Below are 19292 nucleotides of genomic sequence, written 5' to 3' on the forward strand. Positions count from 1 at the left end.
TTAATCTTAAAATAAACTCCAGCCTCATGTCTTTTCTTCCAAATCTCAGATAACTTCAGTTTAGTGTTCATGTTTTGTACAACATAAACATAAATAGTAATAATAATAAAAATATGGTGGACTAAGGCACCAACAGCTGATTAATAGTCATAGTCCTTAGTTCTATTAAGGAGGACAAAGGCTGTGAGGCTGAGAGTTCTGCTGCTGCGGTAGATATAAGGCAGAGTAGAGGAAGAGAGAATTTACACTTCACCTTGATATCTTCTGTACCAGCCTAACACTAAAAAATAATAACCACCGCAAAGCAAGCACTAAACCCAGTGTCCGTACTTTACTGCTCCATAAACCTCCATCTATTTACCGTATAAATGCTTTTTCCGGGCCAACAGCTCAGCCAATTATTTCCCTCGCCCCATATCTCAGCTCAGGTCCAAAAGGTGCTTTCTAATGCAGTTGGCAGCTGTGAAAATGTCGCTTGGATTATGTATGCTAATACAAGGAGACTTGGAAGTGTCGCCAGTCAATCTTTAGCTCGCAGACAGATTTAGACGCACAATTACATTAAGTTCAGAGAGAGAAGAAAACGTGACCCAAAACCACCTACGTCAATCTAAGGACAATTGTGCAGTCAGGAGAGCCACCGTGAGTCATGCTAGCTGACAAAATGTTCAAACGTGAGAGGGATGTTAGCAAGATGGTATAATCGCTTTTGCTAGCTGATTTATAGAATTCTCAAGAGTATTTTTAGAAGTAAAAGGCAGACTAAGATTAAAGAGGGGGTATTTTACTTCTACGGGGTATTAACTGCCAACGCATAACATATTTAGATCACCGTGTTACATTTTATTGTTTTGAAAATGCTATATTAAAGGTGCATCATGCAACTTTCTAGTGGAGGGTTCCCACGTGTTATGGGAATGTTATTCTTTTGCTTGTAATGTTCTACAGCATTATTATCATCATATATTTATTCAATTACAAGTGTATTAATTGCCTTGAGAAACATTCTTACTGTATCACCACTCCAGAGATCTGACCTGTAACTTGGCCAAATGGCTCCAGTCCAAATGTTTGTTTCCATAGAATTTCATACCATACTGCGGAACATTCCTAGCAAAGCAATACAATCTCGATGAAGACAAGTAATTGCATATTGTATCTTTAAAAATGGGAATAGGTTTAACAGGCTAAGCTAGAACTGATTTTAATGAATTGCTGCATATCCCAGAAAGCATTGCTGCTCTTATAACTAAAAAGAACAGTATCAGTCACCACTGTCCGTTAATATTGTTGATAAGAATTACTAATGGGATGGCAGTGGCTCAGTGGTTAGAGCATTCAACACCAACCCAAAGTGGTTTGATTCCAGTCCGGACGAGTGCATATTGGTTTTGTGCCCTTGGACATGACACTTTACCCACTTGTTCTACATATGAGCAATGTTAAATGTGTGTAAATGTGTGTAAATGTGTGTCGCAAAAAAATCTACATGCATTTTTACTATCAATGGTATTTCTAATTAACTTGTTTTTGCAAAATACTAAATAAATTGAAGTTTGTTTTTTAACATCCTAATGCACCATTAAATTCTACATCAAAAATCACATCACCTTTCTAATATTCTGGGACAATTTCAAAAGTTGTCTGTATTATTATGTAAAATGTGACTTTGTGTCAAGCAGATTTTCTGATGAAATGAAAACTTTGGCCTTGTTTGATCCCCGTTACCTTTAACCTTCAAACCCCGAAGCACCAGGGAGAAAATCACATTACATAATCTGTTTCTGAGTTAGCAAACAGTCCTGCATTGTACCATGGGAGCTTATCAGAGAGCAGGGGCAAACTAATGCAATCAGGAATAATGACTGAGTTATAACACTAATCGTCTACTATGCTAAATACGATACTCAGAACCTTACAAAGCCGTTATGTAACATTTGATCATTTTTCTTCTGTCTATAACAACATACATTTGTGCCCTAATTAAAGAAGACGTATTCTGCTTGTGTCTGCTGTGTACTGTAGTTATAATTTATGGCATAAGGATAATTATATTATAATTTGCACATTTTAAATCACAATATTGTTTTATGCTTAATAAAAGGTCTGCTTTAAACAACAGTCAAATGTAGTCATAAGGATAATCATAGAGTTGTCACATTCTATATTTTTTCATACTCGTCACTGATAGGACACACACTAGTGGCGTAAACATTTGTTCAGACAAAATGTCTTGATTGATTGTCTTGATTCATACCTAAACAGATTTTTATAGTCATTATAATTTGGTGATGGAAAAAAATATAAAAAAATGTTTATAGAAAAGAGTAGGAATGTAACAATATGTAAATCTCCCAATAAGACACCATCACGATATCGATTTTCACAATATGATACAGTCACGTCAACCAGACATGTCAACTTCAAAATCATTTTTTTCAAGTAGAACTGCACAATTGTGTCCAAGAAATTACTCACGTAAAAGTATATCTAAAGTAACTGTCCTGATGCTACATCTGATTTATAATGTGAAGTACCTGTACTCATACTTGAGAACAATATTCGGCTACTTTATCCACCTCTGCATTTTTCTTCTGTTGGAAAGTACAACTTCCCATTTTCTAAAATCTGTAACTTAAATGTAGGGCTGAGTGAGGATGATCAGAAAGACACATCCTCTGTCGATGACATGGTGCGGTCATGTGGAGTGGGAATGATGAGCAGAACACATTTTCAAAACCATCAGCGTAAACAGGCTCATAAAGGCTATATTATATATAATGTTTATATTTACCCTACAGCAGAACATAAGGGACAATCACAGTGATTTTCTTCACCTTGTAAGATTAATCTATTTAAAACTATATTTAAAAGTCCTGTCCCCATTTTTTGCCCATGTATTTGAGCAAACTGTGTCTTGTCCCAGTACAGATATATTGTATAAGCAGCTCTTAAAGTCAAAAGCAGTCGGTGCAGTTTGCATCTATTTATCAGGGATGCACCGATCCAATACTGACACCTTAGCTGGAAAATTAGCTGGACTGGATATAGGTTTTCAAATATTGGTTCAGTCATTATCCCATTTGGACATATTACGTATGTAATATGATGTAATTAGATAATTTCCTGGTCGTAGTCTCATAATGTTTGAAATTTCATTAAGTTGTTCTGTAGTTACTTAAAAGATAAATAACAATTAAAATAAACATTTACATCAGTTTTGTCTTATTTTATTTTTGTATACAGGAAATAAAATCTGTTTAGTTAAAGCTGCAGTATCAGCATTGTTATCAGAACTGAAAAAGCTGGATTGATGCATCCAAAGCATTTTATTGTCTGATAATCAGATGTGCATGTTAGCATGCTAGTTGCTGTTGGCTTTACAATCACAGTATCTGTACTGGTATCTCAGACTTGTGAAAAGCACATAAATCCATCACGGTGAACAATTAGGATGGTCAGAATGTAAAAGGTAAGTGAGGAATAACTCTGAACCACTGCAAACCGTTTGAACTAGTTCTGTTTTTTCCACAATTTTAAGACAGTAAAAATCTGGTACAGCACTTTTTATATTCCTTTGTTTTCATGTTTCTTGTATAGCTGTTCTTCACTTTCCATTTTTTGAGTTATAAATCCAGCCTGTGTTAAAGTATAGTGTTATACGTGAAGTTAAAGCCAGTGATTACAGATGGTGCAATATAAGAAGTACTACTAATGCTGCAGTAATCCATGTGAAATGTCCAGCACTGCTTTATGCAACCTAGTATCTGTTTGTGTTTATGAGCAAGTATCGAGGATTACGGAGGTTGCACAAGTAAGGTTTAGGAAGGAACTTGGACACTGATCTTAGGGTTAAATGATCAGAAATACAGAATACAAATAAGTAAAAAAAAGGTGTCAACTTATTTTTGCATAAAGTATTAAATAGCGACCCCGCATGGAGATAGCTTTACTAACCAGCTAACTCTAAAATGCTACGACGTTTTAAAACAATGCAACAGATTTTCTACACCAAATATGGCAGAAGACATTCCCGACTCATCACTGAATGAGAGCTTATGAGAGGCTTTTCTGTTGTGTCTCCTGAGTTCACGTGGCTCCCCCTTGTTTGGGCTTTTCTATTATTATTGTATTTTACTCCTCCATGTGCTTAAATTGCCCTTCGGGGACAAATAAAGTGATATTGATTGACTGATTGTTTGATTGACAATGGTGTGCATCTGTACCTGCTTGTATCCATGCAGAGCTTATTGCTTTGCCTAGAACATTCCACAACAAATCATTACACTTATCCATCTCCATGGAGACGAGTCTGTACACAGTAAGAATGTGTGTAACACTGCATTCATTCATAAATTTTTTATTTCCCCCCAATAAAAAACAACTGTAATTGAACAAATGCAAGATGGACCAGTTTTTATACCATACTGTAAAACACTGACACCAAAGCAATCATATCCCCCTAAAGGCAAGCAGGTAGCCAACCTTAAATTGTGTTTCTGTGCAGTGCCAGCCCTACACTATGAGCACTATGTTATCTTGCCCTAAGTCATCAGAGATATAATACTCCCTACAACTGACTGGGCTCATGGCACTTCCTCCAACGCTCGAGCTACTTCAATTTATTCTACAACAGCATCTTTAAAATTAAATTAATAAAATGTTTTAGTTCTACAAACATCCTTTTGAATATTTTTTTTTAATTTGAGTATTCAATATTTTGCTTAAGGACCTCCCTCCTCTCCCATATTTACATTTGTCATAATCCCATGCTGTGTCCATCCTGCCCCACCCGGCTCTATTGCCCCAGGTTACATAAGAAACGTCCTGTTTTTAGAACAAACATCTAGTACAATACCCTTTTCCTCTGCTATCACAAACTCAGTGCACTCCACCAGGCTCTGCAGACTCTCAACTGGAACTTTTGGCTCCCATACCACTTCTCTCACGCCAAATATGACCCCTGTGTGACCCCAGCTTTGGCCTCGTCATCGGCGGGATGAGAATCAGGCCAACTGGTGAATGATTTGGGAAAACAACTGACAAACTAATATAAGAATCACATTTCAGAACATTCATTTATGTAGAATAACACAGGACATCTTGTTTGTGGAGGTAATTATGCTACTTCAAAAATTGTAGCTTTTGCCAATTATGTTCAAATTCATTCAAATTTAGATTTTTATTAAATTGAGATTAATATTCCAGCCCTAACATGAAGGCTCATGGGTCATCAGAATATGCAGCAGACAGGCCTGACATAAATGGAAAACATGCAGAATTATAAATGAGGACACAGTGGGTGAAGAGAGGGGGTCTGGTGCAGAGATGGAGAGAGTAGAGTCCAAAAAAACAAGATGGCTGCTAAAACATATGAATCATTTCCTAATGTACTTACTTCTGTTCTGATATGTCAGAATGTCCTTAGCTGGGCACCCCAGATGCTTCTGCATAAATTAAATATGATCTCAAAGTTCATGTTAACACCACATTTAACTCCTAAAAAGCCTGAGCAAACAGATCAATGCAGAGAAACATGGTCTCTGAGTGTAATAGGTGCTCCAAAATATCTGGTTCAAATTTCAATTGTAAAATGTATGCGCATGTTGGTGAGAAAATTTAGTGTGTGTTCTCATGATGTTAAGTGCTCTCTGTTCAGAGTGTACTGTACTCCACTTACACGACCCCTCAGTAGTGGAATTATGGACATGGGACTTTCCGCAGGCTCACTGTGGCCTATAAGGACTCATTTAGGCTTCCATTGTGGGTGCCCAGGTGGCACAGTGCCAGTCTACAATTTGGGTGCTGGAATCCCCACCTGTGAGGCACTGCTTAGACATTTAACATACACATTCATGAAGCGCCTATATATTTATTTATTTTTTTAAAACGCATCCTCACCCTTGACGGGTGGTCTCTCACCCCCTTTTTTCCACACTCAGGTCCTCTACAGAGGCCTGGCAGCTTGAGGTTTCTGCGAAGTATCTTTGCTGTTCCTAGTACTGCACTTTTCTGGACTGATATGTCTGATGTTTTTCCTGGAATCTGCAGTAGCCACTCCTCCAGTTTGGGGGTCACTCCCCTGAGTGCTCCAGTGATCACGGGCACCACTGATGCCTTCACCTTCCAGGCCTTCTCCAGCTCTTCTTTGAGCCTCTGGTATTTCTCTAGTTTCTCATGTTCCTTTTTCCTGATGTTCCCGTCACTTGATAAGATATATTCAGATAAAATATTATAAGCGGAATTGTTTTTGACATTTGGAAGTGATTGCGATTGATTTGTGATGTCCAACACAACGGATTTGCTCTGTTGTTTATCCACCACTACAATGTCCGGTTGGTCCATCACCATTCTGTCAGTCTGTATCTGGACGTCCCACAGGATCTTGACTCGATCATTCTCCATTACCTTTGGAGGTGTTTGACACTGACCTTGGGGTTTCCAGTCTGTACTCTGCACGGATGTTTCTGTACACTATGCACGCCACCTGGTTATGCTGCTCCATGTATGCTTTCCCTGCAGCATCTTACATATTTTGTCATACAAAACAAAAGAACAAGATACTTCTATTTAATTTAAATGAATAGCAAACTAAAACTTCAACTGGCAGATAACATTTTTAACTGTTTATGGCGAGTAAAATAATGAAAATATAGTCAAGCATGACTAGCATGATTGACACAAAATCAGCTAATGACTCAACTAATGACAGTTCCATCTACAGATATCAATGAAATGAATCTGTAATGGATTATATCAAGATAGGTTAATATTTGACTGCAATGTATTTTTGTCTAATGCTTTTGAAAACATTATAATACAAAGCCCTGCAAGTATCTGATGACATTTTAAAAAGGCACGTTTTGGAAAAGAATGCTTCAAGTAGACATAAAAAAACTGAATATAAATTAAAATTTAAGTATTTTGTTAAAAAAAAAAAAAATACAAAAACCTTCTGTTCAACTACACTTGACTTTTCAAGATCATATTCCAAGATTCAGTCCCAATTTTTTATGTGTCCCTGTGCAGCCACATTCCTATTGAAAGAGGAGGTATTTTACTTCAATGAGATTATATATATATATATATATATATATATATATATATATAGTTTTTGTAGATTTATGGAGAACTGTCATGTTTGAGCATGGGTGGCATAGGCTTATGGGCTGAGTACTGACAGCCAACCATAAGGAGGATTTGAATCTGGCCCACGAAAGATCACTAAATTACTGAAATGTACATGAATTTCATAAAACCTCTTCAAGCTTTTGATACCTTTGATGAGGGAGCAATGTTATAACATGGTAGAAAGCTAAAAAAAATTATTTTGCATAATGCTCTCTCTTTAAAGTGTGTACTGACATTTAGTTGGGGTATGAATACCTACATTACAAACTCCCTTTTGAATTCTGAGGACATAAGGGCATCCTGAGCTGTGCACAGAGCTGTGGTGGTGTAACGAGCGCTGACAGGAGCAGCAGGGGGCACAACCTTGTACAACAACAACTCCTGATACAGCGGAAAGAGCTGCAGTCTGGGTATATTACACAGTAGCCCGATGAGCCACTCCTCTTTTTTTCACTTTTCACTCATGAGCCGTCATGTTTGTTTTGACACAAATGGACCATGCGTAGACCTGTCATAATAATTCCTATATCGACTTAGCGTTCAATAAAAGAAAGCTGGAACAATATTATTTCAGGATCAATATTTATTGTGTGTACATTTTCTTCACCCTTCTGTCATATTTATGGTTATTTTTTAGCAATATGAGCAGATTTAAATCACTTCTATGACTCATTACAGATGCAAACTAAGTGGAAACTAAGTACTAAAGTGTTTCCTTCGGCTGTTTATTTCAGATCATGTTTTTGCTTTTTTTTTTTTTTGACAGGTCTGTCAAATTTTAGCATAGTTTTTGTGGTATAATTCTGCTCTTGGGCTGTTAGTGGCATAAATTAGTTTCAATATTATCGTTTATCATGTATATTTCTGTCAGCATTATATCGCACTTGAAAATATATTATCGTGACAGACCTAAACATGTGTCTCTCTGATTGGTTAATCCACTTGTCAATCATGTCCATTATGATAACATCTTGTTTTCTCAGACACTGTGGACACATAAGTCTTCGCTCATGTGATTACAGCAGATGCATTGCCCTGTGATGTCAGGCAGTTTGATTTGTTCACCTCTTTCCTCCATTGTGCTGCAGATTCAAAGGGATTTCTTATTTAGCACAAAGACAATAGGTGAAACTCTACAGTGACTTATGTCCAGAGCACACTGTCGGTTTTATTAGCTGTGAATCGCTGCAGTAATGGAAAGTTCCACATGAGCAGCCACAGACCTGTCCACTCCACACCTCCTGTACCAGCTCAGCACCGGGCACACTCAGGCTCCTCTGGTTTACTCACTAAACACTAAAACACACACTGCCATACAAGACAAGACACTACCAGACTGTTTATAATTACAATTTCTTTGTAAAAGTGCGGAGATCTGGGGTATTTTTGCTGAAATATGAGATTTGAACTGTAGAGGTTTGAAAAAGTACCTTCTATGGCTAATTATTACTTCATTCTGCTATTTATTTCTTATAGCTCATGCCATTTAATGCTACTTATACTACTGCATTATTGTCATTGTGTCAATGTTTATCGCAGCATATCTCTATAAGATATATAGCGCTTCAAAATTTGTTTTCGTCACAGGCCTAACTCCAGGTATGTTTTTGAAGATGTAACAACATTACAACATGGCTTAAAGCTGACAAGAGTCCATTTTGTGTAATATAGGAGCTTTAAACAGTGTTCAGGAGCAGACTATTGAAATATTGATTGTATCGTGAAAGTTCTTTTGAAGATACGCAGAATTTGAATATTGAGTATCAATTCATAATTTAAAAAGAAATCTCAAAACACTACAACGAGATGATATAAATGTTTGTTGTAAAAAGCCCTATTTCCATACTTTTGTGGTTCACTATGTTTTAGCACATTTGTTAGATTGCCATACAAATGTGAGATTTTGATAAACAGAGGTAACTATATTCTCCTGGTGTTATTAGAACATGTTTACTTGCTGTAAAACTCCAGTGTTTTCTTTAGCTGTGAAAGTCAACATAAGGTTTATGGTTTTATGATGCTTGCAAAGGCCAATGTTTTGTTAATAAGTCATGAAAAGCAAACAAACTTTTATAGCTGGAGCTTACAGTCAGACAAAAACAAATCCACTAAAACATATTGAATGGTCTCTTCAACACCTATTTTCTCAAATAGGAGCTTTGTTAGCTTTGCAAAGAGATGATAAAATGTTAAAAGGCCTGTAGTTTGATGCCAAGATGCTAAACTAAGCTTGAGAAAAAAGTATTTGATGACTTGATAATGCGATAGGCGATGACAGGTGTGCTAGCTTGCTGCCAACTTGCAAACTGCATCTACAGTTTGAGCAGGCCAAATATGCCACTATGATATCCCACTCGTAAAAAGGTATGATACTGACAAGATATGTAAACAAACGTTGCTAGCCAAAATGCTATGACAACACAACATGTCTTCCATATAGTCAGCAAACCCCAACCCACAGGCCTATCTGAGAGGACGCTCCGTCTTGTGCGGTCTTCCTCTTTGTGGTACTTCAAATCTGCTGTGACTTTCAAGACATCAGCTTTCAGTACGTCACGATCTTAAACTATGAAACCAATGAAAAAAGTCAAACCACGACAATCATGTGTCCTGTCTGTGAGAGCGTAAGCAAAATAAAAGTTACCCGTCACGTTTGTGGAGGGGAAAGCCTGTTTATAGAAAGAATACGTGTTTTTCAAGGTATTTTGGAGCTATAAGAAGATGAATCACACTTTTGAAATGATTATTCACTTTGAAAGCCCTAATATGTAAATGCATAGGTTTCAGAGCCGGTAGAGAAGTAACTGGCGAGTGGCATTTTTCCTCAGCAGCTTCTTATTATTAGTGTGTGTTTAAGGTCAACATCGCTGCTTGTGGCTTTAATGAAAATTCTGAACTGCTGCTATAACAATTTAAAACAAAATAGAATGATTACTGAATAGGAAAAGCACCTGCTCCTCTCAATAGAGATGTTGTTGCTTTGCCTGGAATAACAGTATAACTTTAATGTATCACATGTATTCAGTTGGTGGGACTAACTGACACATTAACACACTTTCTTGTTTTAATGGCGACAGATTGGTTTAACGCCAAACTACTAAATATTCCAGGCAAAGCAATGTCATCCATGCTCCCACATCATAAATTTTCCATAAATAAACAAAAGCAGGATTCAAAACAATACACTACAACTTCACAAACCTGGTGTGATGTGCGGTAGTTTCATTAGCTGAATACACATTGATTGTGTTGTGATAGCACTATGAAGGGGGGGTGACTTAGTATGGGAGGTAAGTGGAGTGTCAAAAAACAATACAAGGTAAAACGATGGTTTATAAATACATTATGTGTTAACAATGAATACCCCAAAGAATTGTAATATCCTTTCTTTAACTCATGGCAGATGTAAACGTATATGTGTGCGCTGTTGGTGATAAAGAAGTAGCAGTAATATATAAACATTATATTGTGTTGTATCCTCATTAGTAGGTGTATTTGGGTGGTGTATACTTGACATACTGGTTTGTCATGCTTTTGTATTGTTTTTGGTTCACAGCTGTAATATATGCCTTATGTTATGAGAACAGAAATAGGATCCCGTGTTTGTTTGGTATGCGTCACTAAGCCCGGGATAAACTGTCAATGGACTCGATTGCAAAACCACTAAAAATGTAAATTGTAACATAAAATTGTAGCATTCCATCACTGCTGAGTCAGATTATGGTATTGCCAAAGGATTCAGTCTTCAAGGTACAAAGATAAGTTTGATAAATAGCCATAGAGTAAGGAGGGGAGTTATGGCAAAAAATGTTTAGAAAACAAATAAAAATGATGTTCAATATTAAAAGGTGAAGGATTTTTACTGAGAAACTGAAAGTTATTCCTCATTTACCTTATGCACTCTGAGCATCCATATTATTCACTGCAATGAGTTTATAAGCGATTTGGACATCTTTCAGAGACCATAGCGTAGATTTGCTATCAATCTATCTAGCATGCTAACACACACTTATACCATATATCTTTACTGGAATCAATAATACTGAAATGTAATTATTGCCATTTAACACAAAAAATAGTCCACTTTCATCTGCTCCAAATCACATGTGTTTGCTGAGGACTGGCCTCTCCTTTAAAAAGATTAAAGCTGATTATTGATGATAAGAAATGGCTGAATCTCTATGTTGCTTATAGAGGCAAAGTCCATGTTTTTTTGTGTTTTGTTTTACCAATTAAAAACACCTAACTGAATAGACGCAAGATAGATAGATTTTATTATGTCACCTGCATAATAATATTGTTTTGAGTAGTCATATCACCTATCACCCAGCACAGGCTGATATTTAGTTTTGGCCGTCCTGCCTAATACACACAAAGCTTTATTTAAACACTTTAGTACAAAGACTACACAGCTCTCTTACAGATTTTTCTAAATCGGCTCTACAGATCGTCCCAAAACTATCAACAGAGCTTATCGACCAACGGTTACTCTGGATTCTAAACATTTGGTATCAGTGTGAAAAACCCATGTGGGTATTTTTATAGCTAGATGGCAAAACAATATCACCACGGAGAAAATGAGTTGGCAAAAGTTCCATAACACCTCTAAAAAACATCTAATCATAATACTGCAGACGTAGCTAACATTTCTTCAACGTTCATCCTTCCTCCATATAGAAGTATTGCGAAAAAGCCTTGTAATGTGTAAGTACGGTGACCAGTAGTAACCTCGTCTCAGCTGATTTCCTCTTTCTCCCCCCCTCCGCCCGTCCAACTGTCTGCCTGTCTGTAGTACTGTTAGCTCTGCAGTAACCTCTACTATGGGGTCATTGAACTGCAGTAGCTCCTTGTGTTAGTCTGGAACACTGCCAACAACCGTGTCAACTCTCCCTCAGCATTATTATGGTTCAAACAACACAACCCTGGGAATAAGGAAACACTCCATACCGGCTTCCCACCCTGTTTAGGAGACCACTTCCATGGATACTCACCGGCTTCCAAGGATTTTTCAAAGTACTTTCTCCTAACATTCCTAACATCGTAGTTGTATAATAATAATCAGATGGACTTATCAGCAATATTTTTTCCTGTTCCTGATTTTTTCCGTGTATTTCAGCTAAATTTCCATTGCCCCAGTACAGATATATATTAAAAGCAGCTCTTGAGGTCAAAATAAGTCAGCTGTGTACTGTCTGCATCTAATTAGAAAGTATTTTATTGTAACATCTATGACACATTATAGATCGGTTTCTAGCGCTAACTGCTAAAATGTTTAATTGTGCCATTTATTTATTGCTTGCTGTGTTTTTTGCAATGTGGTTCAGTTATAAAAATGTTCACTGGTATTACGTGTTGTCTGTAGAGTTAATCGTGTATCGTGATGTTTTTGTAACGATATATGATACTTCAAAATGTATTATTGTGACAGGCCTAGGGTTGAGTCTTTAAGCGTGTTTCACAACCTTCTGGGGGCAAAGCCTTTTTTTGCATCCTTGGGTAAAGAGGAGTTTAAGCACCACAGGTAATGTTAACAACTCCTAGAACGCTAACTCCGCTACTTCCAGGTTTACAGTCAGTATAAGTGCTTTGTAACTGGACATGACAGCAGGACGCATGTTCACAATAAACTGAACTGAAGCTAAATCAAATGTACTATACAGTTAAAAGTGAAATACAAAATAGGGAGGGAAAAAAACATTGCTGACACCAGAATGAAGATTTGCCAATAGGTCAAGTAGACAAATATAAGGTATAGTTTAGTCTTTGTGTGTGGTTAATACATATTTGTAGTATTGGAACAGCATAGTGACTGGCCATCTGAATTAAGTCACTAACAGACTGGAATGGTTCAATAACAATAATTGAAAACAAGTAACCAAAGTGATCAATTCCATGAAGCGGAGAAATTGATGGTTAATTTGCCAATTTTATAACAATTTGAGCAAAATGTGTCTCGTCCCACGTCAAATATAATATAAAGAGCTGTTAAGGTCAAAATACGTCCGCTGTGTGCTGTCTCGAATTAGAGAACATTTTATCATCCTGTAATAAAGAAGTGCGTATTAGCATGTTAATCGTTAGCTTTACCGTCACGGAAAAACTCTCTCTCTAAAAGTTATAAAAAACACTTAGAAAGTCATTGCGGTGAATAATTAGGATGCTCTGAGAAATAACATTGTACTACTGCAAATCGCTAAATGAACTAATTCTGTTTTTCACATTTTTAGGACAGTAAAAATCATTTACAGTGCCTTTAATAGAACTTGAACACTCTCAATAGCTGACAAAATTATTGTGATCCAAGACAATCCCACTAAATGACCATTTTTCAGGACACAGTCTTATGCACAGCAATTTCAGCAATTTCTACGTTTAAAAAAATAAATAAATTAAAACTAAAAATGCATATTAACTTGTTTATTTATTTCCAGGTCCCATGTGTAGCCTGTGACAATTCCCCCATGCCTCCTGTTCCCTCAAACAATCAAACCATAATATGGCCATTAGGCCTGGGAACACAGGAAGTGCACAGGCCCTTTATGGAGGTGATGGAGGTCGAGCACATGTGGTTATGGCGACAAATCTTATCAAAGCACAGAGCAGATCACCAGCAATGACTAGACACACTAAGAGACAAGAAATTCACTAGCTAGGTTTTAAACCAGTGACCAGACTAGAATACACAAACTATTATTTGGACAAGGGATGTCAAGGTTATTTGGTTAATTGATAAAATGTGACTATTCAGGTTAAATGACAAATTAGTTGAGAAGCACTAATTTCACTATTCTCTATATCATACGATCCTAAATTACAATAAATTGATTCTTGTGAGTTTTTAGCCATGTTACAATGCTGTTACCTCACCAAAAACATTCCTGCAGTTGTTCCATTTCAGTCGCATGTTTGAGTAATCCTGCATCAGTCTGTTTGCATCTCCAAAGCTCAAAATGCTCTGTTCCACCTTGTGATGTCATGAAGCAGTTAGTTTTTCATATTTCTGCTATCCATCCAAAAAAATCTATAACAAAATCTAATTCAAAAGAAGGAAGGACATCGGGGCTCAACTTAGCTCAAACCAGGATTACGGTATGTGTGAACGAACTCAACAACCCTTGCAAGCCACATGCAGTGTTAGCCCAATGCAGTATCACATACAGTCATTATAGTGAGACCAGTACATGCCCTGTAGTGCCCTTTAGTAATGCTCCCTACGCCCTTTAAATACACCCTAGTACAACATGATCTAGACTTCAGAGAAGTTGATTGCAGTTTTAATTGGGCCAATATGCAGAGCTGCATGACAGAACTAAAACATCAGTATTATTGTGATATATTGAGTATGTTGCGATATTGATACTTTTGTAATATATTGTGTAGCCCTAGTGTGAACACATCCAACAACCCCAGCAGCTAAGCCCATGTTACATACTGTTAACCCAGTGTACATTATCAGATGCAGTCTACATTACCTTAGAGCCTACTTCTATTGTGGTGAGACCAAAACATGCCCTGTAGTGCCCTTTAGTATCCTCCTCGCAATGTTCCCTACGCTCTTTGAACACTCCCTAGTACAACATGAGCTGAACAATCCACAGCCAAAACAAAACAAATTCGCCAACATCTTCTCATGCCAACAAGGACACGCCCTGCTAGGAGCCACATATCCTGAAATGAATTAGGACAGGACGGGCGAGCAGGTAGTCATATGATCTAAGTCAATACTGTATCTGAAATAGTAGCTTTTTTTCTTAAGGGCTTCAGCATGTCCCTGCGCACTCTGGCTGATCGAGTCATCCAGAGCACGTCATCAGTGTTTTCAATTCAAATAAAGCTATTGAATTAATCAGTATTCATTTACAGATAGAAGTATGTTGTCATTATAGATTAACCTGCTTCACAGTAACCTATTTTCATGTTATCTGTGGATGTTTGGTTTTCTATGCCAAAGGGGAACTCAGAACAGACGACTACTGTGCTATACATTTTTCAGACATGTTCATATTGTGTAAGGTTAAAGGGCCCACATTATGCTATTTTCTGATCTATGTTATAATGTTTCCTCATCAAAAACATAACCAGAGTTGTGTTTTGTGTCATTCACACGTTTAACACACAGACCCTGCATATTTAGTTCTTCACTCAAACGGAAAACACTGTTCCACCTTGTGATGTCATGTGGTGATACAGGAAGTGCTCTGTGTTTTTAAAATCCATACACCTTCACTAGAACCACTTGGATGATTTCAGCCCTGGAACTGTTAACTTGAAAACTACTATTTTATGACATCACAATGTGGAACAGAACATTTTGAGACATGGAGATGTAGACAGACTAATAATAGTGTTACTCAAACATGTGTCAATGAAACAAAACACAACTCCAGGTCTGTTTTTGGTGAATTAACAACATTATAACATGGCTAAAAGCTCACAAGAATCCTTTTAGTGTAACCTTTAAAGTTAGAGAGAGTTTGTCCTGGTTACTAAAAAAAGGCTTGTCCCAGAATCCGCCTGCGTCAATGTGATGTATTAAAGTGTGACGAGGTTTTCCACTGAAAAGCTAGACAAAGACTGTACTGGAGTATATGCTCTCTAAGGAGATGTTTGACTCAGTTTTATCTGGCCAAGTGCATTAGAATACCAGTTGGAAATATCGATTTAAAGTGGGATGTGCAAATGTTGTACAAAAAAATGAGATACCCACATTCTGTTACTCTACTATTGTCTAAGCTGGATAATTAAAGGTGTACTATATTCTCTGGCAGGACGTCTGCCATCTGCTTGTCTCAATGGATTTTTTGGTTTATTGGTTTATTGAATTGCTTAAAATTTTATGGCATTAAACTTTCATTTACTTTTATGTGGTATTCCCTGCTAACACATATTTAGAGCACCTTGTTACCTTTTACTGTTTTGTAAATGCTATATTCCCTGAAAACAATGTATTAACATGCTTTATAAGTTTCACTCCCTCCCTTTGAGCACAGGAGAGTGTGCTGTTGAGGATGACACCAGACTGTTAATCTGAGGGGATGGAGAGATGGAGGAGCCATCAATGAAGTGAAGTGATGGGCTACTGATTTTTGAGAGTTTGGATTTGGTTCCCATGAGTAGGACTTCTGTTTTATTGCAATTTCATTTGAGGAAGTTGTGGGAAAACTACGTTGTGATGATGATGATGATGATGATGATGATGATGATGAGTGCAGTGGGCTTTGTGAAGAGGTAGGTCAGGGTGTTCTACGTAACAGTGGAACTAAATATTGTGCATGTGAAAAATTTGACCAAGTGGAAGTACATAGATAATGAAGAGGAGGGGGCCGAGGACAGAACCTTGGGGGATACCAGTAGTGACCGGGTTAGAGTGAGATTTATGATAAAACCAGGAGAAAACAGTGTTGATGATACCAATGGAAGCTAGACAGTGAAGAAGGATAGAATCTGAAATGGTGTCAAATGCAAATATAAGATAAGAAGGATGAGGATACTTGTGAGTCCATAGTCTGCAGCTAAGAGGAGGTCACTGACAATTTTTACTAGGGTCGTTTCTATGCTGTGTCGAGGACAGAAACAATATTGAAATTGTTCATAGAGATTATTGCTAGAGAGGTGAGTATGGAGCTGTGCAGCAATAGTTTTTTCCAAGATTTTAACTAGGAATGGAAAGTTGGAGATTGGACGGAATCTGTTGAAGTTTGCTGGGTCAGAACCAGGCTTTTTAAGAACAGATGTGATGAGAGCGGTTTTGAGACGAGGGGGGACAGAACCAGAAGAGAGGGAGGAGTGTATGAAAGTGGTGATAAAAGGAGAGAGGGATGGTAGACAGGCTTTGAGGTGGGAGGTGGGAAAAAGGTCAAAATGACAAGATAATTTAGCTTTACAAGGGAATTATTATTGATGGGGGTAGTTGAAAATGAGATGAGGAGAGAGGTGCAGCAGGGGTGGAGCAGAGTTAGCAACTTGAAGCATGGCACAAAGATGGCAGTTGTAGGTGAATATGTTCAATATATGCAGAAAAAAATGACATAAAATTATTGCACAGGTCAGAGAAATGCATGTGGACTGAATGAGAGTCAGTTGGTTTTGTAAGAAGAGGGCACGGGAGTTGCCATTGTTGGATTTTATAATGGATGCATTGTATGAGGATTTAGATGCTGAAATGGGATTATATTGTAGGAGATAAGTCAGATACATTTCTCTGTGGACTGTAAGACCACTGTTATTGCTAAAATGGCCAAATTGGCTATGTGAGGCTCCTGAATCCTACGTGTATCACCGATTAGGAAAATAAAATTGGAGAACGTACAGATACATGGCACCTGGCAATATGGCATCTTGAAAATCAGCAGTTAAAGATTGCTCCAACATACACAAATGACTCAAAATACAATTTTCTATGAGTAAATGGTGAAGGGAAACAACTATAATACGGTTAAAAGGTCTGCTTTAAAATTAATTTGAACGTTTTAGGACTTCAGAGTCACAAACAACTTGACTTTTACCAGCTTCCCTTTGCCTCAGAATACTCACTCGTTCTCCAGCAGAGTCATGCACACCACCTCCCTGACCCCGGGGTTGTTGGCCTTGTCACTGGAGCACGCCTGCAGACTCCATGTAGCCACTCGCACCAAAGGCTTGCCCTCCCTCACCCGGGACGGAGGCTCCACTTTGGGCCTGAACGATGGGATCTGGGTGGGTCCTCCCGGTGGTAGCTCTAGGTCATCGCTTTTCAGGCTGAAAGATGTTGGACTTGGGTGAGACTTTGTAGTGTACGTAAGCCCGCCATTCGTGTTCGTGGACGCCGCCCGGGATCGCTGAACATAAACCTGTGAGCGGATTTTATCCAGTAGCGAGCTGTTGATATTGTCGACCCTTACGAGATCTTCAATAGTTTTAAATGGACCGCTCTCCGTTCGAAAAGCGATAATGTTCTTTGCGATTTTTTCCGTGATGCCTTTGATGCTCATAAGTTGCGCCGGTGTAGCTGTGTTGATATTGATCCCATTGCATGATTGATAGTCAAAGTCTTTTCGGATTGAAGATGGTGAATGTTGTGATGAACTTGTCCGGCTTGACACGCAAATTTCAAGTTTAATAGCTTCAAGTTTGGTAGCGCCAACCCCGCTAACCAAAGCCAAGTCTTCCACTTTCTTGAAGCCGCCTATACAGTCCCGGTATTCAACAATGTTTTGAGCTACGAGGCGGTTGACTCCTGGTAAGGTCATGAGCTCTTCTTCTGTGGCCGTGTTGATGTTGAGGCGTTCTTGGTTCACCATGATGTGGCTGAAGTTGCATACGGCGCTGTATTTGCGCTTGCCTGAGCTGAAGTCTGTGGGATCCCTGGGGATGGAGCGGTGGCAGCCCAGACTCCCACCCATGGCGTAACTGTCAGGGGGATTAGTGCAGGAAGAGGAGGAGGTTATGAGAAGCAGGCTGCAAGAGGGAGAGAGAGAGAGACATTAGGTTTACTGTTACGGGTTATGTAAAAAATCTGTACTTGATGAGACTTTAAAGTACATATCTCAGGTTAGATTATTAATTTCACAAAAATATAATTAACATAATTATATTTAAGATACTACTACACTAAAATAATTGCTTTTTAAAAATTTTGATTAAGGTATTTTTACTTCCTGGTTGGACACAGGCAGATATGACATACATAGAGGTAATTACATAACTGCTGCCTAGCATCCATAAAGATAACAAGAGCTAAACCTTGCATAAATAACACAATAATTATAGTTAGACTCACCAGACAAAATTCAAAGTCAGCATTACTTCGTGTATTTTTTTATTTCAACTTTTTTCCACAAACTGGTACTTAAATGATGGAAAACTATGATGAATATATACACAGGTACTATCCCACCAAAACCAAGTAATAACTAGCTTGAAAAGCTTGAAAACTTGTCATAGGCACTTTAACAGATGGGAAATCAACTTTAAAATGCAGCTCCTTTACAATAAATTTAATGTATTTTACCTCCCAAAAATGCTCTGAAATAGGAACAAGGAAACAAACAAGAATAACCAAGTTAATATTAATAATAATGAATATATTACATAAATAAATAGGCCCTCTATTTTAACAATTACCTCCAACAACAACATTTTGTGCTTCTACTAATCTACTAGTCTACCAGCATAAAGCACCA

General features: G+C 37.8%; 1 protein-coding gene across 1 annotated transcript in view; it reads right to left on the minus strand.

Annotated features, from left to right (window-relative positions):
- eepd1 (endonuclease/exonuclease/phosphatase family domain containing 1) overlaps positions 1 to 19292 on the minus strand; it is a 38342-nt gene that overhangs the window by 18516 nt on the left and 534 nt on the right. The window contains exon 2 of the mRNA XM_033975469.2: positions 17665 to 18567. Within this exon, the coding sequence (XP_033831360.1) occupies positions 17665 to 18512 (848 nt within the window). The 5' untranslated portion in view covers positions 18513 to 18567. The remainder of the gene's footprint in view (positions 1 to 17664; positions 18568 to 19292) is intronic.

The sequence above is a fragment of the Periophthalmus magnuspinnatus genome, chromosome 11 (assembly GCF_009829125.3).
Source record: "Periophthalmus magnuspinnatus isolate fPerMag1 chromosome 11, fPerMag1.2.pri, whole genome shotgun sequence".
Lineage (NCBI taxonomy): Eukaryota > Metazoa > Chordata > Actinopteri > Gobiiformes > Gobiidae > Periophthalmus > Periophthalmus magnuspinnatus.